The sequence below is a fragment of the Mus musculus genome, chromosome 9 (assembly GCF_000001635.26).
Source record: "Mus musculus strain C57BL/6J chromosome 9, GRCm38.p6 C57BL/6J".
Classification (NCBI taxonomy): Eukaryota; Metazoa; Chordata; class Mammalia; order Rodentia; family Muridae; genus Mus; species Mus musculus.
Window position 1 is genome coordinate 40,972,024 of NC_000075.6, and position 24,509 is coordinate 40,996,532.

A 24,509-nucleotide genomic window follows, 5' to 3' on the forward strand; every position below is an offset into this window, starting at 1 on the left:
AGCCATTATCATCACGGTAGGAAGCAGACAGACATCTTGCTAGAGCAGTAGCTGAGAGTTTTACATCTTGATTGGTAGGCAGCAGGAAGAGAGAGTGAGGCAGGGCCTGGTTTGGGATTCCTCAAAGCCCATCCCCAGTGACACTCCTTCTCCAACAAGGCCATACCTTCTAATCCCTCCCAAGCGGTTCCACCAACTGGTGACCAAGCATTCAAACATGTGAGCCTGTGGTGACCATCCTCATTCAAACCATCACAGCATCCAAGGACTGTGAGTGGAAGACAGCGATGCTGCTTTCCTGACTTAGAAGTTTGCTCTGCTGTGATAGGTGTCTTTCTTGGGGTAATCAAAGGGCTTAAAAGGTGTTGAGTATCAGGCCCACTCACTCTCAAATAAGCGAGGAAGGTCTATGCTGTCTTTATATTTTGCTACAATTTTGTGATTGTTAAATGGAAAAAAAATTATCATAGGAGGGATAGGACCAGGAAGAGCTGGGGTCTACAATAACACATTCATGATACAGGTGTGTGTGTGTATATTTGTTTGTATATAGGGGTGGGTACAAGTAAGTATGTATAAGTGTGTTCATGGGTGTGTACAGCATGCACAGGTGTGTTCATGTAACACTTGCAAGCTGTTTTTTTCAGATCCAACTAATGAGAAATGTTTCATTTCTATGAAGTCAGTTTGCTATTTCGTCTAAATTTTTCTTTTCTTTTTTCCTTTTCTTTCTTTCTTTTTTTTTTTTAACATAAAGGACTTTTCACACAGATAATCAATGGGCATGACAGCCTCTAAAAAGACACATTCTGGTCTTTATTAAAATTCTAAAAGCCAGTCACAAATTCAACAGTCTGTCAACCAAACTCACGGTTTGCTTCTGTCCCTACTTTTACCATGGTGTAATTAGGATAAAAGTGGCCCGTCAGGTTGGCTCATGGTTAGTCAGGAAGCCTCTTGTCAGTTGAACTCAGTTGAGAGTTGTGGCTCTCTGGGGCATCATGTCCACTGCGTGCTGTAACATCCCACATTTCTCTGTTGCCCACCAGGCCTCTTCTGAGAGGCTGTCTTGAAAGCAGGCTGCTGGCATCTCAGGTCTCCTTGGGGTACTTCTCATGCTTAAGTTCTTCTTGACCAGAAGGAAAGATTTTAAACCAATTCAAACAGTTCCACTCCAGCCCCAGGTCTAAAAAGCTGTTCCCTTCGAGGTCAGCTGCTCACTGGTCATTTTGACCCTGATCCAAAACGACTTAGCAGAGTTCTCCAGCTCTGAGGTAGTGTCAGTCATAATAGGTTCTTTCTATGTTTTCCTTTCAGCGAGGAGCTTTCTGTCCATGGCTTGGTCCTCATGTGGCTGCCCTGGCTCAATGGACACTGTCTTGAATTGTACTCAATGGACATTCTATTTTTTTTCATGTCACAGTACTTACGATCCTTTCCAGGGCCTGATGCGGCTGCCCTGAAATCCTATCTTCTATTGCAGGGAACACTACACAATACTCTCCGGGACACGGCTGTGCTTGCCTCCGAGCTTCCAGTGCTGGGCACTCTTCTTTGTTTTGGCTCCCGAGTATAACCGCGTGATGTAGTTCATGCAACGCTTAGACTGGGGAGCTGAAAGAGACACACAGGAGAGATGAGCTCTGAACAGTGTTGCACCCGTGTATTTGAAGCTCCTCGGAGGTCATGCTTTAGTTATAAAACCCAACCTACAACAATCTCACGTATGTGAATGTTCTAAATACATTGTTGAGTCTTGGTTAAAAAAAAAAAAAAAAGCAACTTACATTACATAAGCAATACGCTAGCCAAACAGAAATAAAATACTCAACTGCAGAAAATAACACATTGTCTTCAGCAAAATCACATAGTAGAAAATAACAAGGCCTGTGGGAAACATTAGGTTGGGGCCGAACTCTCAAAGCCTGGAGCTGGAGATGACCGCAGACACTGATCTCTGGAAAGCCTAAAACAATGTGGCTGCAGTGTTGGGTTTGAGGCACTGAGGCAATGAGGATTATGCTAATTATCTTGGCTGTCAACATGATTGGACTGACAAACATCTAGAAAGTTCAGTAAAGCATGGTTCTTGGGTATCTGTTGTTTCTAGTGAGAGTGATGTACAGCCTGCGTGTGGGAAGCACCAACTGACAGGCAAGGGCCAGTGGGATAAAAGGAAGAAAAATGAGGAAGCCCATGAGCAACTGGGTTCTCGCTCTTCATTCACTTCCTGGCTGCCATGATGCAAACTTCCGCATTCCACCATATTCTCCCCACAACCGTGGACTGAGACCTTTGAAAGTCAGAGCTAATATAAAGCTGTCTTTCCTTTGTCTGTCCTTTGCTACAGCAGTGAAAACCAAACCAAACCTGACGAACACAGGAAGAAAATGGAAATCTGAGCCCAGGAGAAAAATCCTTCTGCCTATGAAGATGGAAGGCTCCCCCACGTCACCTTCTGCCTGCCCAGGGAGCCCTGAGTGCAGGCATCTATTCCAAGTTTTCTTAAAATGGAACCACAAGGGCGCTCACTTATTCAGCGCCTGGGGTGAGGGCTTTCCTTTCTCTGCTGAAGCTCACGATTCTCTTCCCACGGTTTTTACCTTCCCTTGCAGAGGGAACACACCACAGGCGCCTACACAAATCATGTGGATACTGGTGCTCTCAACCTGTGCTTCACATGGCAACAGAAAGTAGGTAGTTTCCACACATTTCCCCATCATCTGGTCACTGTGTCTCTTTTCCTAGTAGAAGCCTGTTTCAAACTTGGAAGGGCAAAAAAGTAACAAAAAGGCACAGGTGTCTCAAGACTAGCTCCTCCTACAAAAACCCTCAATCAAAGAAACAGAATGAAGCAGCAAAGCTCAGTACATTTCTTGAAACGCCTGGCAGGTAGAATAAGTTAATTTGTGGAGGACTTACAGCAGGTAGAAGGTATAAAATCCTTTCCTTGCTTTTGACCCAACTTCTGCCTACTAGATTTAAAAAACAAACAAACAAAAAAAAAAAACCAAAAAACAGGAATACGTGTGTGTGTGTGTGTGTGTGTGCAGATCCATACTCCGAACCATCAGCCCACAACTACACACTCTCCTTGCCCTTTAGAGAATTTTTTTTACTCTTATTTTGCTGAAAGCATTGCATCAAAGTCATCCAAGGACCCTAAATACTTCTCTTTGGATTAATTAGGCCTTGCATTGATGTGTTCAGTGAAAATTTATCAGACATGCCATTGGTGTCAGGCTCCGTGATAGACTTCAAGGATGGAGAAAGAGTTAGATCACCTACTGCCTGACCAAATGATGCATGGGGTGGTATGGAAGGTACGTTATTGACTGAGGTTTTGTGTAGATGCTGTGCATCTCAGGCCACACAGTGACCCTGAGTGTGACAACAACATCAGAGCTGGCCTTTCTAAAGCGGAAGGCTTTCTACTGCATGAGTTTAACCATTTATGAATTTATCTTTAAAGGTAAATCCCTTAGATACTATAATCAGATGAAAAGCTATCAAATCCAATCAAACGTTGACTCTGTTTCCTCCCCACTTTTCCTGAGGTGATTTCACGGATGGCCCTCACCTTTTAGTCTCAGGCCACACACTGCACTCACCCTGGCTGCTATTCTCCTGGGAAGATGTCTCCTCGTTGTTGGATCTTGATCTGTAACTTTCTAGAGCTTGCTCTGAAATTTCACTTTCTGCAAGAAAAGAAAGCTAGGTTAGTGATTTCTGACACGGCAGACAGCATTTGACATGGATGTTTGAAGATGATGAGAGCATGTCATTGCTGAACCGTCATGTCCTCCTGGACCTCAATGGCTCGCCATTATGGCATTTTCATGCATAGTGTGCTGGTTTAAATATGAACGACCTGCATAGTCTTCACAAACGTGAATGCTCCGTCATTGAGGCTTGCAACTGTTTGGGAAGGATCAGAAGGTGTGGCCTTGTTGGAGGAGTTATGTTTCTGGTAGTGGGATCTGAGGTTTCAAAAGCCCACACCAGGCACAGTCTCTCTCTCCCCTCTCCCACACCCTCTTCCTCCACCTGTGGATCAAGATGTAGAACTCTTAGCTACTTCTCTAGCACCATGCCTGTCAACCAGCTGCCACACTCCCCACCACAATGATAACGGACTAATCCTTTGAAACTCTAATCAAGTTCCCAGTTAAATGCTTTCTTCTATAAGTTGCCTTGGTCATGGCATCTCTTCACATATGTTTTGCTGTAGTTTTCTCGTGTTTACCACCCACCATCTCTCTATTACCCACCCCTTGGATCTCTCATCTCCTTCCACCATTCCTCCCAGGCTTCCTTCTGCTTTCATGTCATATGCATTCTCTGCACTTGAGAGGAAACACAAGCTATTTGTCTCCCCCTCCTTGCCCACTCTTGGTCACCCCCTTGGAGTTATCTCTCATCCAGATGAGCTCGTACTAAGCTATCAAGGATGATGCTTTTAAGTCAGAGATGTTCAAAGATGCAGTATTTCGAGTCATTACAAAGAATTGTCTGTGACCAGAGGCCTTGGGCCATAAGTAACTAAATCAGCTTTGTCCAGCAGGCCTGTAGGCCAGGACACTTAGAACACTCTAACAGTTACAGTCAAAAGGGGGAGGAGGAGAAATCAATTTCACAATATATTTTAGTTAACTGGTATACCCCAAATAACATTATGTTTGGGTAGCTTATAGAGACTCATGTCAATTCAGGGGCTTGACAGCCATCTTCTGGATATTGCAATGGACAGTATAGGGCTAGATAGTTAGTTGGGTCTGAAGAGAGAATTTCTTCAAAGTTGGTTTTTAAGGGTTTGATTTCTATATGATGTATTGGGATCATATTCCCCACCACCATTGCCTTTTTCCATGTTGCCTCCCACTCCTGCTGACCTTCTTCACCCTTCTACTATCACAACTTTTTGCGTGTTTGCAGCTCTTATACAGGTGGTCACAGTTGCTATGGGGTCCTGATGCCAGCAGCCATGCCGCATCTGGAAGACACCATTTTATGGCACCCCCTCGCCCCATCCTCCAGCTTTTACAGTCTCCCAAATCTCATGAAGAGGGCTTTCATCCTATATATACATGTTTATGAAACAAATTTATAGAATTATTCTGGACAACTTCGAAAGACTTGTCAAGCTCTGTTTTGTTTTGTATTGTTTTTCAAAATTTATTATATTTCTATGAGTACACTGTAGCTGTCTTCAGACACACAAGAAGAGGGCATTGGATCCCATTACAGATGGTTGTGAGCCACCATGTGCTTGTTGGGAATTGAACTCAGGTCCTCTGGAAGAGCAATCAGTGCTTTTAACCACTGCGCCATCTTTCCAGCCCTTGTCAAGCTCTGTTATGTTGAGTATATGTATTTTAACAGGGATCTTCTATACTATGTTATTATTATGACTGCTTTTATTTTGGTTTTGATGGTAACTCTTTCATTAGAATGCTTAGAGGGAAATGACTGTTGTCTTTTTTTTTCCCCCGAGACAAGGCTTCTCTGTGTAGCCCTGGCTGTCCTGGAACTCACTCTGTAGACCAGGCTGGCCTTGAACTCAGAAATCCACCTGCCTCTGCCTCCCAAGTGCTGGGATTAAAGGCTTGTGCCACCACTGCCCGGCATGACTGTTGTCTTAAGGATGAGTAAGGCTGAGCACATTCTTAATACATACAAAGGGCAGCAGATGTTTATCCATATGTAGAACATAAGGAAGGCAGGGATCACCTGTCTCATAGGCTCACATAGCCCCAGCACCTGAAACAATACCTGGCATGCAGTGGGAAGGCTCACAGAGTGAATGGGTGAAATGGCTCAGCTTTTTGTCAACAAGCACATCCATAGTTCAGCACTGACTCCCATAGCTTCTTTAGTTTCTGTCTGTCTGACACTTTTCAAGCATGGTCCCTGGATACCCACAGCCCGGGGTTGTTAGGAAACAAATGATTGCTTGTTGGAGTGACACTCTTACTGGTCAGCTTGCACCTTAGCTAAGAGAGGAGCTTCGGTCGGCAGTCTTTCCCTTTTGTATAGTTAGCTGTTGGACTCGTACAGACCTCACGGGGTTCTCTGTCCACTTACCCTTCTTCCATACCACGTGTGCTTTACGCAGCTTCATGATGAAGAGCTGAACGATGATGAAAAGGATGAAAATGAGGAAGGACACCAGTGTGAGCAGCAGGATACCACTCTTCCTCCGGGCCAGTCCTGTATGCTGAGCACTGGCTTCTGTAAGGAGAATGAGAGAGCATTAGGCAGTTTGGACTTTGGTCATCATGGAATGTGATCGTTAGTTTTTGTCTTTCTTTCTCTACTGTTCCACTTTTTTGAGATAAGGTCTCATTATGCAGCCCTGGCCAGCCTGGAACTTGCTATGTAATCCAGGCAGGCCTTCAATTCACAGGGACCAAGTTGTCTCTGCCTCCCTAGTGCTGGGGTTAAATGGCATGTGATACCACACCTGGCTGGGATGCTTAATTTTTAAAAAAAGATTTATTTATTATTTAAATGTAAGAACACTGTAGCTGTCTTCAGACACACCAGTAGAGGGTGTCAGATGTCACTACAGATGGTTGTGAGCCACCATGTCGTTGCTGGGGTTGAACTCAGGACCTTCAAAAGAACAGTCAGTGCTCTTAACCACTGAGCCATCTCTCTAACCCCGTGATGCTTAATTTTAATTGTCAGCCTGACAATGTATAGAATCACCTGCAGACAGATGATCTCAGTGAGGGAGTGGCTAAAAGGTGATGGCCTGCGGGAATGTCTGTGGCAGACTCTTGACTACATAACTTGAATGGGAAGACCCAGCCCATTGTGGGTGGCACCATTCCCTCGGCTTGGGTTCTGGTCTGTATAAAAGCAAAGAAAGTGAGCTGAGGAACAGGCATGCGTGCATTGATTCTCATTCTGCTCTCAATTATGAATGAGACCAACTGGCTCAAGTTCCTGCCTTGACTTTCCCACAATTAAAGACTGTAACATGGAACTGTAAGCCAAATAAGTTCCTTTTCCCTTCAAGATGCTTTTGTGAGGATGTTTTAACATAGCAATGGGAGACGCAGCCAGGACAAATACACACATACACACACACACTCACACACCTCTATCATTTCTCCAGTGCAGTATGTACCAAAAGACAGCTCAGCTCAGGAGATGGGCCAAATTTACCCCAGGAGGTATGCAATGTATACTGTTCGATTCTCTTAGACAAGCAAACGGGCGATAGAGATGAAGCCACCCCATGGATGACTTGAAAAGTTGTTTTGTTAAATGACATAGATATTTAGTTCTTTTTTTTTTTCATTTCTAGAGAAAGCACACGAGAATATTGACTTAAATTACAGTCTGGGAATTTTAAGTAGCTATGAGAAATGCTTGTTCAGCACAATGTAGCGCAGTATCCCAGGAGACTATTGAGGGGTTTGGTAAAAACTATGCAAACAAAACAAAATGCTGTGTACCTTGACTACGTTAAATGCTGTCCTCATAAAGGCATTAGGGAGACACTGGACTAACTCTTGAAAATCATTTTAAACTAGTATGTAATTTTGCCAAATGTCCTTCACCTTAGCCAACAGGCTCAGGATTAAGGAATGGTGGCTATGTGGAGAACATAGTACTTGAACTTGCCTAGGACATAATTCCTATGCCTTAGGGGATCATTTTCTCTTTATACTAATACATACATTAAAAAGGCAAACAAAAGTTAGACATGCTAACTTCGAGAACCCTGTGCACTTATAGAATGCTATATCTAGGAATCCAGAGACAAGTGTGGACTCTGAGGCTGCTCACATCAGGGAAGCTTCAGGAGACTTCAGCCTTGGGAGAGAAGTAAGGCCATCAGGGTGAAGCCTCTTCTGCTGTGGGGTAAGGGGAGAGACAGGGCGGGGCAGCTGAGACAGGACGGTGCCTTCAGAGCATCATGAAACACGCAGGGGCTTTCTAGATGCAGGGATGCAGAGGTAGGTATCAGAGTTCACCTTATACAGAAGAAGGGCTTATCTTGTATGTTGGAGATTATGGGAATCCAGAAAGGTTCTCAGAACACCAGTGTGCAGGCAACAACGCTGTTTCCATGGTACTAAGCCTGGACCAGAAGAAGAGCTGAAGCCACAGGTGATTAGGGCCTATATTAAGGGAATGACTATGGTCATAGGCAATACACCTGGAAGAGAAGACTCAAGAGCCAATGGTGGCTACTTGTGTGTGCTTGTGTATGCATCTAGATCTGTATCTACACACAAAAACGAAGGCTTGCAGGTATACCATGCTTTGAACAAGCTGTTTTGTGGATAAGGATGCTACTTGTATTTTTAGAAATGTTGAGCTTAGAGGAGAGGACATTTGACTAAAGGTATGGAAAGAATAGAATGAAAGGGCTGGTGATATGGCTCAGCAGGCAAGGGTGCTTGCCACCAAGCCTGGGGACCTGAGTTTGATTCCTGGGACACGCATCATGAAAGGGATGAAGCAGCCCCCGAAATCAATCAATCAATACATAATCATGTAATAAACTTCTCATAAATGGAACACAGAATGGAATTGAGACTGATAACCATCAAACACTCTGTAAATAAAAATATGGAACTCTTCCACGGATAGGCAGCAAGAAAAAACTCAGGAGCAAATGAACTTCCTATGAGCAAAGGAGAGGTGGGTGGGGTCTGTAGCTCAATGTAGGGTCAATGCTTGCATAGCATGAGTGAAATTTTGGGCTTAATTCCCAAATAACAAAATACAAACACAAGGCGAAGCAGTGAAATTGAGACTTTAAGAACCCAGAGGAGGAGTGGAAGAGATGGCTCAGCAGTTAAGAGCACTGCTGTTCTTTCAGAGGTCCTGGGTTTTATTCTCAGTTCCTGCACTGTGGCTCACAACAGTCTCTAACGCCAGTTTCAGGGGATCTAGTGCCTCCTTCTAGCCTCTTTGGGCACCAGGTACACACTTGGTAGACATAACAAATACTCAGGCAAGCACTCTTACCCATGAGAAAGAAATCCTTTTAGAGTAAAAGAACCCAGAGGAAGAAGTAAGGTGAGTTAAGCAGAGTTAGTAGTGATGCAGGACACACCACCAGGAGGTCAAAATATCACATCTGTTCCAAATGCAGTAGGTGACACTCACCAGTGGACAAGCCAGGGTCTTGAGTGGCATGTTCTTTCTCTTCCTTGTCAGTCTCTGGTATACTGGAATTTTCCATCATTGAGACTAAAGTAAGAGTAAGACATGATACATACATATCACATATATGTGACTCATCCTATAACTATTTCTGGCTTGACCATTCCTCTAAACCTCCTGTTGACATTTACTTATGATGTGATGGTGTGGACATGTGGGCCTTTAAGAGACGTTTAGGTGCAGAGGGCTCCACCCACATGAAAAACTAACACTATTCCATGAGAACAAGCTCCTTTAACAAATATATTTATTCTATGTGAATGGGTATTTTGTCTGTATGTGTGTCTGAGTAATACAGTGATTGCCAAGTACCCGAGAAACCCAGGCAAGGCTGTCAGATCCCCTGGAGTTACATTTGGTTGTGAGCCACCTTGTGGGTGCTGGGAATAGAACCTGGGTCCTCCAAAAGAGAGCCAGTGCTTTTCACGGAGCCATTTATCTAGCCCAGATCAAGTTCATTTAAGGAAGTAGTTTTGCTCTCTCTCTCTCTCTGTCTCTGTCTCTGTCTCTCTTCTCTCTCTTCTCTCTCTGTCTCTCTGTCCCTCTGTATCTCTGTATCTCTCTCTCTCTCTCTCTCTCTCTCTCTCTCTCTCTCTCTCTCTCTCTCTCTCTCTCCTATACCAGGCAGCCCCTGGTTGGCTGTGGCTTCTTGATGGACAGACCTCAATTTGGGGGTCACCTTCTTCATCATCCCCCCGGCCCCCGTGTAGATCAGGCTGGCCTTGAACTCACAGAGATCTTCCTGTCTCTGCCTCTTAAGTACTGGATTTAAAGGTGCCCGCCATCATGCCCAAGCCTCCATCTTATTTTTCTGAGATGGGTTCTCTCTCACAGGACCTGCTAGCCTGACTGCTCAGTGAGCCTTGAGGCAGCGCCATCTCTGTCTCCCCAGGGTTGAGGTTAATGTAGTTGCAGGCTCTTACATGGGTACTAGGGATCTGAACTCAGGACCTCATGTTTGTGCAGAAGGCACTTTACCCACTGGGACGTCCCCCTAGCCCCTGTGATAGGTTGTTTTAAACTATGGATACCCTACCATGCTGCAGAACACTAGAGATTTGTCCCCATCCCTAACTACCCTTCAGCACTCATTATCCGACCTCCTTCCTTCCCCTTCCCCATTCCTCTCCCCCTGAGTGTCTACTACTAATAATTACAGTTCTATTCCCTTTTTTTAGGTCAACATTTTTAGCTCTTACATATGAGGACAGGGACGGTATCTGGGGATACATTTGGATACGAAGGCGCGCTCCGCAAAGCTTTTAGTCACGGCAAACCTTTTACTGTTCTGCTAGAGTCTCAACTGCCATTCTAGTCTGGATGGCTCGCTTTTAGAAACAGGATGAATTGTGTGGTTTTTGTAGGTGAACTGGAACAATAGGATAGCTTTTCTGGAGTTTTGTTTTGTTTTTGCTTCCAATTCCCTTTTCCTTGGCTGCAGGATTTTATCGGCGCACTGCACAGCGCCACTCTGTGGCCCCAAGGGGAATGAAGCCTCCTGTCCTCTAAACAGAGATTATTAACAGTAACACAATTGCAGAAATTGAAAGCTGGAAAGAATTTTACAGACCATGTCTCTTAAATCCTACACTGGATATGAAAATGCGGAGCAGAAAATTGAGTTGTTCAGTTGTGGTGCCAGGCAATTTAAAAACAACTGGATTCTAAACACGTTTAAAAATATTGGATTATTAAAGCAAGGATGTGGCTGCCCCACTTCATAATGTTTTCAATTTCCACCACTCTTCAAAAAAAAAAAAAAAACCACGCATGGTGCATATTGTATTTTTCAGTGTAAAGAACTCCCAAACATTTACTTTTCAATATTATTCAGGACACAGTGTTTTGTTTTGTTTTGTTTTTGATTTTTTTTAAAAAATGTGATCTGCTGCTCAAAACTATGAACAGGATAATGACCCGAACCATTTACCCTACCTGATGGAATTATTATAGATAGAGAACATGAAGGAATGCATACCTTCCTGAGAGAGGCTAACATTATACTCAAAACCAAGAAACTCACTCACTCATTCATTCATTCATTCACATGCCTACTTACTTGTTCTGCATTTCCTGAGTGCCCACTATTGCCACATACAGTGTTGCATGAAGTTAAATGAACTACACGACAATGTCACCCAAGTTAACTGGTTCATTCTTTATCTAAAATACAAGACTTTCTCAATCTTCTTATAGCTCAACCCTATCAAAAGTGACCCATGTTCTTAGTAACCAAGTGCCTTCAAAGGTGAGCGAGTTCATTGTTATTGACAATGCTCCTGTCCCACACTCTTACTCTCTGTTGGAACGAAATCTTCATGTTAGGAATGATGTACACAGAAAACCAAGTGCAAATCTTATCCTAAACGACTTCAGCCCTGACTTTATCTCAGAGAGAATTCACATGCCACAGTCATTTGCGCAGGTGTGTGTGTGTGTGTGTGTGTGTGTGTGTGTGTGTGTACTTAAACACCTCAAACTAAAGATCTCTGAGCTAATAAAGCCCTATGACACCAAGCTCATGAAATAAGAATTCTTGACCCGACTCTATCCCAGGACACCACAAAACTGGACCCAGTTAAACAGAGATCTATGTAATCTTCAGAAAAATAGATCTAAAGGCTGGGGACATGGTTTAGTGGATAAAGTGTCCAGCATGCAGGTGTGAGGGCTTGAATTTTGTTACCGATAACTCACATGAAAGTCAGACACAGCAACACATGCCTGCAACCCCTGCACCAGGACACTGAGACAAAAGGATTCTGACAGGCTTACTGGCCAGCCAGTCCAACTGAAATGGTGAGCTATGAGTTCAATAAGAGACCTTGTCTCAAAAATCAATCAACCAACCAATTAATCAACCAACGAACCGGCCAAGCAATCAGAAACAGGCAGAAGGAGTGATTGAGGAAAGAAATTCCTATATCAACCTTTGGTTCCACACAAGTATACAAGTGAGTGCACTCATATGTATAGACACATGCGTACATGAGTTTCTAAAAAATATTCTTTAAATGTAGGCTGAAAGATGTGCACTCCCCATCAGGTTTTGAGGTTTCAGTGACTCTGACACTTACCTGTACTTGTGGGCTGCTGGAGGGCTTGGGAGGAGAGAGAGCTCTGCTCAGGGGCATCTGAAGTTTCTTGATCTGAAGTTTCTTGATCTGCAACTAAAAAGGGGGAAAAACAAAATTCTGCTACCACCGAGATGAGCTTTAGCCACATCGTGCTCAGTGTCACAGCACAGAGAGTCTGCCTGCTACCCTCTTCTGAGGGTTGTGCTAAAACCTGGAGTCCAGCACTTTGTGTTTTGAATCTTTCCCCTGCTGCTTGCCCATCTGCCAGGTGACCTGGCTGGAGCACAGCATGCTGGGGCCTCTATGTGTAAGGACACTTGGCAGTACCAGGCAAAGGGCATTTCTTCTGCACAAACCTACCAGTTTCTGTCTGTCCATCTGCATATGGATATTTTCCTATTTCCATAGGAAATGCGCTTCCATATCATTGGCCCATTTTTCTGGTCGTAGATTGAGCCGAATCTCAGAGCTACTGCCTGCATGATCCTTAGTGATTAAAAATGCTTAATTTACCCAAATACTTAATTTCTCTTATTGTGAAACACATTTGCTAGCTTTTACCTTGTGTGTGTGTGTCTCTCTCTCTGTGCGCACGTGTGTGTGCACTCGCGTACGTATGTGCAGTAATAACTCCGTTCATATAAGGTGTTTAGTACAATGCCTGTTTACTAAGTGAGATGCTCACTAAATGTTGTCCTGTAACAAAGAAATGTTAGTGGATATTTCCAGAGAATCAGCTTAGACCATATTCAGAAGTCAATGAAAAGACTGGCATCCAAGAAACACATAAGGGTGTAAGCGTCTAACTGTTCCTGTCAACATACAATATGTGATGGGTGGGTATCCTTTCCAAAAATGTATGAGTACTTCTCACTGCTCATTTAATCAAAGAATTTTCTGTGGTTTAAAATGGTTATTTTTGTATTTATTTAAATACTTTTTTGTTTACATATTATTTAAATACTTAAGTATGGGGCTGGAGAGATGACTCAGTGGTTAAGAGCACTGACTGCTCTTCCAAAGGTCCAGAGTTCAATTCCTAGCAACCATATGGTAGCTCACAACCATTTATAATGGGATCTGAGACCCTCTTTTGGTGTGTCTGAAGACAGCTACCGTGTAATCCTATATATATAAAATCTTTAAAAAGTCTAAATACTTAAGCATTTAAGTAATTAAGTAACTGTTGGTAAGAACTTTGAGGAAAACAAGGAGAATTACAGAAATCTCATTAAAATATTTCAGGAGTTCCCTTTACCCATGGTGATACAGTTCTGTTTTCTCTTTGAGACAAAGTCTTGCTGTCTCAAGACTGGTGCTTGTAACATGGTTATTTTTCACAAAAATATGCAATGCTTGTTTACATATAGGAGACTTAATATTTTAAAATAATTTAATCGTGTCTTTTCAATTTCTCAGTTTTAATTGCCAATAGGTAAATATTATCAGAGACAGTTCAAATAGGTAAAAGTTCTTTGTGGTCCTCAGTTACACTTAAGAGTGTGAAAGGTGGGCTGGGAAGATGACCCAGTTGGCAATGCCTGTTGCTTAAGTGACCCGGGGCTGGCGAGATGGCTCTGTGGCTAAGAGCACTGACTGCTCTTCTGAAGGTCCTGAGTTCAAATACCAGTAAACACATGGTGACTCACAACCATCTGTAATGAGATCTGATGCCCTCTTCTGGTGTGTCTGAAAACAGCAATAGTGCACTTATTTATAATAATAAATAAATCTTTGGGCCGGAGCAAGCAAGGACTGAGTGAGCGCAGCCCACCAGAGTGAGCAGGGTTGACTGGAGCGAGCAGAGGTCCTAAATTCAATTCCCAACAACCACATGAAGGCTCACAACCATCTCTAGAGCTACAGTGTACTAATATACATAAAATAAATAAATCTTAAGAAAAGATAAGTGTGTTGACCCGAGTTAGCAACCCCAGCACCATATGAAAACCAGAACAGCATAAGCCTGTACTCTCAGGACCCAGAGGCAAGAGACAGACAGATCCACAAACCAGTGATCTCCAGGTTCAGTGAGAGACTGTCTCAAAAAGTAAGATTAGCCAGTGACTGAGGAAGACATGTCAGCCTCTGGTCACACACACATTCACCTACACCTGGAGTGGCACATCATGCATACACCCACATGAACACATACATACACACACACACACACACACACACACACACACACACACACACACACACACACACAGAGTATGGGAGCTGCTTATATTGAAAACATTTGAGAACCGTGACTCAGTGCTGTAAAACCCCACTCCCACATTAGTGATTTAATATTTAAAAAATAAATACAAAATGAATTTTTCTCATTAACATGGTCGTAACATGGTTACTTTTCATAAAATCATCATGCAATGTTTGTTTATATATAGTAGACTTACTATTTTAAAATAACTTGACCGTGTATTTTACATTTCTCAGTTTTAATTACTAACATGTAAATATTAGCAGAGTCAATTCAAATGGGACTAAATGTTCCTCATTTGGAATTCTGAACAGATGAAACAAATTGGTCCCTAGACAACATAATCCTTGCTCTGGTCTAGAAACATTGCATATTCCTAAGACTGACCTATGTTCTCTGCATCCCACCAAGAGGATGGTGCAGGTGAAAGGGCTCAGAATGCTTACCTGCAAATATGCTTTAAAGCAGTCTCAGCTATTAAGCGTGTTTTAAACTGACTGGGTGAACAAGAAATTTGTGCTACCTTGTAGGGGTGGGTCTGATGCTAAGGTCCTGTTCCCCAATTGGTTCTTGATCTATCAGTAAAGATGCCATGGGCCAATTGCCGGGTGGAAGGAAAAGGTGGGACTGCTGGGTCCCCACAGGCAAGGGGCAGATGCAGGAGAAAGAAGAGGTAGTTTGTCATGCTTAAGAGAGGAAAAACACAAAAGCTACATGCAACATTATCTGTGTGGCTCATCAAAGGAAAAAGACAATAGACAAATAGGAGCCACCAATGGCTGACACTAACGGGCCACTTTGGATATTTCCTGGAGATCTGACATGGTTAGAGTCCATATGTAGCTGTAATGGCTAACGTCTTTTCGACACACTTGGGAAGAGGGGACGGCAAGTGGAGAATCCCTCCCTTCAGATCGGCCTTCGGTGGTATCTGTGGGGCATTGTCTTGATTGATGACTGACATGGGAAGGCTTAACCAGGGGTTGAGTTGTGCCACCCCTTGGCAGGTGGTTCCTGGTTCTATCAGAAAGCAGGCTGTACAAGCCATGAGGAACAAGTCAGTGAGCAGCACTCCTCTGTAACTTCTCTTCAGTCCCTGCCTTCGTGTTCCTGCCCTGAGTTCCCTGGAACTCTGGTGACCCGAGAGAGGTATGATTAAATTAACCCTTTCCTCCTTTAAGTTGCCTTCAGGCAGTGTCTTATCACAGCAACATGGAAGCAAACTAGGACAATATTGCAATATTGCACTAAACTAAAGACAGCTAAACATAACTGCTCTTCTTACCCAAATCTTCAAACTGGAAGGGGGCAACCAGCTTTCTCCCGTGCAAGCCCTCGTGCTGGATAATGCAGTGCACGGTTGAGTTTTTGCCGTATGCGCGGGCGATGAGCATGCTGCTGGTGTTACATATTTTCCCATCAGCTTCAAATTCATGGTTGAGTTCACCTACACAGCAATTTCAAGAGACAGGAAAGGTTATGGCTATGGAACTCTGTTGGACCATTCTGCACGCAGAACCGCAGTCTCACACTCAAGTCAGCTGCCTTGGGTGGGTTGGGCGTGGCCACAAGGACAAGCAGCAGTGGATCAAGGAGCCTGGGCAGATTTCTACAAACACTTTGCTATGGTGGGGGAATGATCCAAGCTTGCAGTGGTTGCACAGGAAGGGTAACATTGTCACAAAACACAAAGCCCCACGAGCCTATGAAGGTTACATTAATGTATGAAGGAGTTTCATAATGAAGTAGGTTTCTGCCAGACTGGAAGACAGATCTGAGCCTTAAGGCTTTTCTGCTTACCACTCTGTTTCATGCCCAGTCTTCTTGGCAGTGCACAGCCCCTCAGAGCATTAAAGGGCAGAGATAATTTGTACAGCTAGCAAAGGCAACATGTACTGAAACGGCAGCAAACACTGTGGAAATGCTTCCCTCCAAATCACAATTAGTTTTCTGTTGCCAGCAAAGATACTTATTTTTATAGTATGAAAAACATTTTTAATGCGGGGTTCAGGAAGTAGTTCAAACTGGCCTGGGACTCATGATGTAGCTCAGCCTGGCCTCAAACACACGACCCTCTTGCCCCACCCCACCTTCCAGACATTGGGACTGCATGTATAACCCACCACGCATGCGTCTCAGAACGTCTTCATCTGTCTCTGTGTGTTCAATAGTGTCACATATATAAGGAAGGCTTTGTGTGTTTAATTACGGACACTTCCTGACTTAGGCCTCAACTAGGACTTCTTACCCGTAAAATGTATAAAGGCACACACGTGCCCACTCGTAGGCACAGGCAATGGTTCTTTGTTCTAACTGCCTTCAGCACAGAATTGGATACAATGCATGCATTGCTGGAAAACGTGCTGTGGAATATGCTGTGTAACAGAAGATGTTGCTGCTGGAGGGATAACAATGTAAGTGTTCAACGTGTGTCGGAGGTTGATTAAGTTGTTTGGTGAATTGGAGCATTAAGAAAATTTTCATGAAAAATACTTCAGTTTATTGTAGTTTCTTGGGATACCGCCACCTGGTAAGCAGACTACCTCTTGCACACATTCAATGTTACACATGTTTCTAATTTTATAACTTTGTTTCCAAGTTTATGCTCAGCATTACACTTACTTCAGGGAATTTTGTCAGTTTTTTTAAAAAAGTATTACAAATAACTCATTTTATATTTCTATCTTAATTTTTAAAAGTGTGATTTGAGATAGCCTTTTAAAAATTATTAGATATTTTCTTCATTTACATTTCAAATGCTAGCCCAAAAGTCCCCTATACCCTCTCCCCACCCTGCTCCCCAATCTACCCACTCCTGCTTCCTGGCCCTGGCATTTCCCTGTACTGGGGCATATGATCTTCGTAAGACCAAGGGCTTCTATTCCTATTGATGGCTGACTAGGCCATCCTCTGCTACATATGCAACTAGAGACACAGCTCTGGGGGCGGGGGGGATACTGGTTAGTTTGTATTGTTGATCCTCCTATAGGGTTGCAGACCCCTTTAGCTCCTTGGGTACTTTCTCTAGTTCCTTTATTAGGGGCCCTGTGTTCCATCCAATAGATGACTGTAAACATCCACTTCTGTATTTGCCAGGCACTGGCATAGCCTCTCAAGAGACAGCTATATCAGTGAGGTAACCCAATCACAAAAGAACACACATGATATGCACTCACTGATAAGAGATATTAACCCAAAAACTTAGACTATCCAAGATAAAATTTGCAAAACACATGAAACTCAAGAAGAAGGAAGACAAAAGTGTGGATACTTCTTTCCTTCTTAGAATGGGGAACAAAATACTCATGGAGGGAGTTACAGAGACAAAGTTTGGAGCTGAGACGGAAGAAAGGACCATCCAGAGACTACCCCACCTGGGGATCCATCCCATATCCAACTACCAAACCCAGACACTATTGCATATGCCAGCAAGATTTAGCTGACAGGACCCTGATATAGCTATCTCTTGAGAGATAGCCTTTTAACATTAGATGAAATATTAGTTATTATAATGCTAATTTCTCTGGAGCAGAACTGATAGAATGATGTCTTTAGACAGTGTGTGCCACCAGAGGGCACCATAATACTTTAAAAAGCTCTTGGAGGACAGAAGGAAAGGAAACAAAGAACCTTCTTTCTGTGCACTTACCATAGATCTCCAGACCTTCCCCCAGCAGCCAGGTGATTTGTGGCGGGGGCTTGCTTCTCTCTGTGGAACATTTCAGCACAACCGATTTCTCTCCATTCTGCCTTCTGAGAACCAAAGCTTCCACGGTTGGCTGGAAAGGAGTCACTAGAAGAAAATGAATTTTTCTGTGCTAAACTAGTTGTAGGTGTGCATGTGTGCACAGACATGTAGATACCAGATATAGGTTTCAGGCATACTCTTTGCCTGCTATCTATCATTGGATCTGGAGTTCATGGATCCAGCTAGGCTGGCTGGCTAATGAGCCATAGGGACATACATGCCCCTATATCAGTGATGGAGCTAAAGATGCCTGTGCCCAGCCTTAATGTGGGCATCCTAACTCAGTTTGTCAGGCCTGCGTGATAATCACTTTCCTGAATGAGGCAGCTTCCTGTCCACCTGGCCTGTGTATGTTGAGAAAAGAACATCACCTATAAATCTTAGGGATTGCTATAAGATAATTCTTTAATTACAGGTCATATTTCTTGCTTAATTTTTCCCAGAATCCATTTGTGTTGTTCTTTCAAAGAACCAAGTTGGCTAAAGTCAGGATGTGTGTTACTGAATATGGGATGAGTTCCTTAGAATTTCCAAAGAGACTTTGTTAGAACAGCAGTCTGGATGTGATGTCGCATTATGTTTGGCTGCTAGCACATTAGGGAGAGACCTGACTTTTAGTCTCGCCTCTGTCACCAGCTGGAGAAACTTAGACAAATCCTCCGACTTCTTGGTACATCGGCTGTAACACAAAAGGTTGGCTTTTCAGCTCTAAACTTTTGTAAGTTTATGCAAATAAGGGCAAAGTGCATATCTTAGGCCCTTCCTCACACCCAAAGAACATTTCTATTCTCAAGGACCCTCTGGCCATTTCTCTTTGTACTTCCTCCCCAGAAATCATTTTCAGCTGGGCATACTTCCTTTTTCCAATTCTACTTTTGTTTTCATGGAGAACCGCACTTGTGGGCATTTACTGGATCCATGCAGACACAGGGGAAGAACTGGCTGAGCTAGGCAGGCTCAGGATTACTTGTTGACACCACAGAGATGGGAAAGAGAGACCTCTCAAGGAGCGGAATAGTCTGGCTTTGGGTTTAGATCCTATGCTTTTAGTTAGAACGGCAGTTCTCAACCTATGGGTCACGACCCGTTTAGGGGTTGAACAACCCTTTCTCAGAGGTCAGTTGTCTAAGACCGTCAGAAAACACAGATATACACACGATGTTTCATAACAGCAAAGTTACAGTTATGAAGTAGCAACGAAAATAATTTAGTGGTTGGGGGTCATCACAATGTGAGGAACTGTATTAAAGCCTTAGGGATGGATGCTGAGCACTGCTGGGTTAGAGGAGCCTGCAGTGGGACTCAGAGCGATGGCTCAGGGTAGAACATGTGTTCACCATGCCCAAAGCTCTGGGTTCAATCCTTAGTAACATCACAAGAAAGGCAGAAATGATCCTGTGCCTAGCGTTATGATAGGGGAGCGTGTACGGCGTTACAGCAGCCCAGAAGCTGTCTTAACCAGGATGGCTAGGCATGTTGCCCAGTGGTAGAAATAAGCAGCTGGCAAACTCCTTAAGGGCAGAGAGCATGCCTGTGTCTTTGATTCTCTAGAGTCTCATATGGTGACTGGCACATAATCACAACCTATAAAACACGAATATTACTTCTGTTTAGTTTCCTGAAAACAAACAAAACCTAGTTGGTGCCCCAGGCAAGTGTATTAATTTACTTTTGAATCTAGAGCTTCACACACACACACACACACACACACACACACACACGCACGCACTCAGGTCTCTTTAATTTTCTTTCAATAAAAGATGGCAGACATGCCCTCAGACGCTCCTGTTACAGGTAAAACTTTTTACATTAAAATACCAAGTTTAAAAATGGTACTTCGTGGAGTTGGGAGGGGTGGCTCAGTGGGTAAGAGAGAGTCTGGGACCTGTGTTTGGTTTGTAGCACCCATGTTGGGTGGATCACAATCACCCGACAGCTCCCTGGGAGCTGTTTGGTTGTTTGGGCTTCTTCCGGCTTGTCTGGGCACCTACACTTTATCCTCACATAGACACAGACACATACTTAAAAATAAATCTTATTAGCGATTCATTGTAACTTCAAAGTGGGCTGGGGGAAGTGTCTCAACACAGCCAAGTTCATGCTACCGAGTCTAAGTTCAATCCCCAAGATAAATATGGCAGGAGGAAGGACTGGATTCCTGCAAGTTGTCTTCTGACTTGGGTGTGAGCCCCATGGCAATGCTAATCCTCGAATAAGCTTTTTAAAATAAAAGTAAGTAAATAAATAGATAGATAAATAAATAAAATGGTTCATTTTGTCCATCATGTCCCTGGGGAGTTACCCTGCTGGGAACATACCTAACACGGTCACTCTCACTTGCTTCGTCTTCACAGAACTCCCGTAGTGCAAGCATGTATACACACCTTCCTCTCGGAGAGTTACATTGGACACACTAATGGAGAGTTGTGTAGCTGAATGGTGAAGAAGCTGGTATTTGGAGCTTTTTAAAGCTGTACAAGAGGCAAAGAGAAGTTGTTATGAGGAAAACTCGCTCACAGGAGAACCTGCCCCTGCCTCCCAGTGCCCAGATGAAAAGGATGTGCCCCAACGCCTGGGTTCCACTGCTTTCCTGAGTGCCCTGCTGTGATTTGCTTCTTTGAAACCTGATGTGCCTGTGGTTTGTCTTGAAACGACAAATGTCAGCAGTAGAAGAGAAATTCACCAGCTGAGTGCCTTCAATTTTTAATTTTAAAAAATGTTTGTTACTATTTGAGGAGTCCTGCGGATTTTGGCAGAGTCCTTCGAGGGATTTGGCCAGTAGTACAAAAAAGCCAGCTCAGACAGCACTAACCCAGCATGGAGGGTTCCTCTTCATCTTATTTGACCAACTGACCTGGGAATTTCACATGAAGTAAAAGATTCCAGGGCAAAGCTCTGGAAACAGTGAGTTTGTTGATTTACCTTTTCATCTGTTAAAGGTGCATAATTTGCACAGCGTAAACAGAGTTAAACCTGGGCTGGGTTAAAGCCTGAGGATGCCTGTGTCTCTAGGGACCTGATGCCTCTTGAGCTAGCACTCCGGGTTTGCAGCCTCATCTTGGCTGACACTGGAACCAAGAGTTCTTTGCTATGGGGCTTCAGCAAGAGGCAGATGCTTAGTGCATGCTTGGTGACTACCTTCCAGATCCCAGAGCCGGCAGGCACCCCACTCCAGATTTGTGACAACTTCAACAATTCTCGGAGACTACCAAATGCCAGGCAGAGGTGTGATGACCCTCACCTGGCAAGTCTTCCACGTGGATCAAGGGGTTTTGCTGAAGAAACCTCAAGATGTCTAACTTCTCATTCTCCCAAAGAGAAACAACAGAAGAAACGTTTTTGAGAGAACGATTCCTACTCAAACTTCACTTCTCTACAACTTTTCTCAGCTCGTGTCTTCTTAGTCTGCCGGACTGTACTATTAACAGCCGGTAAAGCTTGCGACAAACTATTTGACTATTTTCTATCTACTGCATCAATTAAACAGTATCGACAAAGCATATCTATAGGGGAGGGGCTCTGTGAACATAAACGGGCTTGAATGGTTCTTGTTTTCTCAAATACTTGACATCTAGGGGTTTTAGAGATATCTAGTGGCCTCATTATGAAAGAGTCTTTGGTAAATTCCTGTCCATGGTCTAAGCGATGTGTGAAGTTTGTCCCTCTCTCTCTATCTTAAGCATGCACCGTACACTTCATATGTGGCCCGAGAAAGTGACTGCTGAACATCCTGTCAATGGCCACTGCCCAGAAATCTTGGTCTGAAGTCCTGCAGGGGAAGAGGAGGCGCTCACTAATGTGACTTCTTTGCAGCTGGTTCTGGACAGGAGGGGATGTGTCAGAGCCACCAGGAAGTCCACCGAGGCGGCCTGCTGCCTGCCTATGGCTTTGCTGTGGGTGTTTCCTGGTCACTGAGAGTCAAAAAGTGATGTGGGGGTGGGATGTTGGCGTGGAAAGGTGCTTTGTAATGTGAGCCCCCTTTAGTAACCTTTCTAATGGGGTTTCCATTTCAGACTTCCTGTCTCCCCCAAAGCAGCCCTGTGTCACATAACAGGCCTCTGAGGTGTGAGTCACGTGTAACAGTGGGTGGTCTGTGCCCACTTTTTGGGTGACTCATGTGAGCCTTCCGTCCCACTAACCTGCCCCAGTTGGAAATCCCTTAGGTTGAGGCTTGTCATTTTCTCCCCACAACCCCACTTACCAGGATGCTGGTTTAAAAAAATGGTGAACCCAGAGGGAGCCAGCCACTGGAGAGAGACGTTTTTTGTCTGAGAAGTAACACACGTTAGAGTGAGCGTTTGGCCTTCCTCTACCGTGACGGTCTCCATTTTCAGAAAGGCTGCTGCGGAGGGAGAGATGGGGGAAGGTCAGGCAGGGCGCATGCGCGTGTGTGGTAGGGCGTAAGAAGACCAGCCCAGACACTCCGTTCTCTGCCAAGCGAGCCCCATGATTGAACCCAGGTTGTCAAACCTGGTAGCAAGTTGCCCTGGCAGCAAAAGCCATCACCTGGCCCCAAAGAAGAGATCTGTTGCTCAGTTTACAGATGAGTGACCCCATCTGGCTCAAGGTCACAGAAGCCACGGGACTGGAATCAAGGTGTAGACTTCAGTGCACGCCTCTGTATCGACATAGACCTATCATAGTGATGAACGCCCTGAACACAGCACTCATGGCCTCAGTTTATAAAATGGGTGATTTACAAGTTCAAGTATTACATGGCCTATCTACAAGCCTCTCTCTCTCTCTCTCTCTCTCTCTCTCTCTCTCTCTCTCTCTCTCTCTCTCTCTCTCTCTCTCTCTCTGTGTGTGTGTGTATGTGTGTGTGTGTGTGTGTGTGTGTGTGTGTGTGTGTGTGTGTGTGAGTTGAGGGGGTAGTGGATTGGAGTTCCTGATATTGTTGAGTTAGGTAAAGTGCTCTCTAGCCCTGGGTTGAATCACCACTACCACCACCACTACACACACACACACACACACACACACCAGTAATCCATGGGGCTTTGGTAACTTTTGGGGCCTGTTGGCCACTGGAGTAGATAAATCCACCCACATAGCTTCTACCACTGAGGGATTACTCTAGCAAATGTAGGAGTCCAATTTCTCCGAATCACACCGTGCCCCCAGAGAATGATGAATTGACTCAGAGCAGTGACAAATTTATTGTCCCAGAAAGAAAATAAAGGAAGAGTAAACTTACTTTTTTTTTTCCTTTCTGAATTGGCACATTTATCAGCACTGCTTCACATTTTAAACAAAATTGTTTTTCTTTGGCATAATATAATTCTTACCCAGGATGGTGTAAAAACTATCAACCAGAAGAACGCTATACTTATAAATTATGAACAGCAAATGGTTTATAGACCTATCTTCAACCTAAAAATGAAAAAAGGAAGGAAGTTTATTTCCTTTTGATATACACGCTGTGAGAAGGATCGTCTTCTTTTTTCTCCCAATGTCTCATGTCACCCAGACTGGCCTTGAACTCACTATACAGCCCATGCTGGATCTGAGCTCCTGATCCTCTTGCCTCAGCCTCCCAAGTGTTGGGATCATAGACATGAGCCACCATACCCAGCATCCTTGAGATAAATTTCAAGCACCAGGAAAAATGCTCTGGGAGAATTCCCAAATGCTGAAGATTCACTTCGTAGAGCCTATGTTTTTGCATCTAGCCCTAGCCTTTAATTTCCATGTAGGTTGTAGCAATAACAACTCAGAAATTTTTATGTTGCATTCACACTGACTTTCATGGGGAAACAGTTTGTTTTAGTTCTAATCGACAAACATCTGTGCCATCAGCCAATGTGGACAAATAACCCTGAGTCACTGGTGAGGCTGGAGAGATAGATGGCTTGACACGTAATCATGGAAATCTGAACTTGGACCGCAGCACCCACGGGAAATATACAAGTGCAGAGTACTCATCTCCAATCTCAGTGCTGTGGAGGTGGAGACAGGAGGACCCTGGAGCTTTCTGGCCAGCCAGTCTAGCAGAATAGATGAGCTCCAGGTTCAAAGAAAGACCCTGTCTAAAACAAAACAAAACACGGTAGAGACCAATGTCGAATACACTTAATGTTCACCTCTGGCTTGCACACACATGTACACACCCCCATACACATATGTGTACACATATACTTAAATATGTGTATACACATACACAGAGAGAGAGAGAGACAAAGACAGACAGAGACAGAGACAGACAGACAGAGATAGACTGAGAGAGATTGATTGGTTGATGAGTGGAGCTGAAACACAGTTCCAGAGGTAGAATACAGGTCTAGCATGCCAC

At 44.0% G+C, this 24,509-nt stretch overlaps 1 protein-coding gene across 2 annotated transcripts in view; it reads right to left on the reverse strand.

The window, feature by feature from the left end:
• Positions 1–774: 774 nt before the first annotated feature.
• Crtam (cytotoxic and regulatory T cell molecule) overlaps positions 775–24,509 on the reverse strand; it is a 31,831-nt gene continuing 8,096 nt past the window's right edge. The window contains exons 2-10 of one of the 2 annotated variants that reach the window (NM_019465.4): positions 22,422–22,562; positions 20,539–20,691; positions 18,122–18,265; positions 15,758–15,919; positions 12,267–12,359; positions 9,133–9,216; positions 6,085–6,228; positions 3,612–3,698; positions 775–1,614 (exon numbers count right to left, since the gene is read on the reverse strand). In NM_019465.4, coding sequence (NP_062338.3) covers positions 1,490–1,614; positions 3,612–3,698; positions 6,085–6,228; positions 9,133–9,216; positions 12,267–12,359; positions 15,758–15,919; positions 18,122–18,265; positions 20,539–20,691; positions 22,422–22,562 — 1,133 coding nt within the window. In that variant the 3' untranslated portion in view covers positions 775–1,489. Of the gene's footprint in view, positions 1,615–3,611; positions 3,699–6,084; positions 6,232–9,132; positions 9,217–12,266; positions 12,360–15,757; positions 15,920–18,121; positions 18,266–20,538; positions 20,692–22,421; positions 22,563–24,509 lie in introns of both variants that reach the window. The other variant, NM_001281954.1, reaches the window with a different exon arrangement.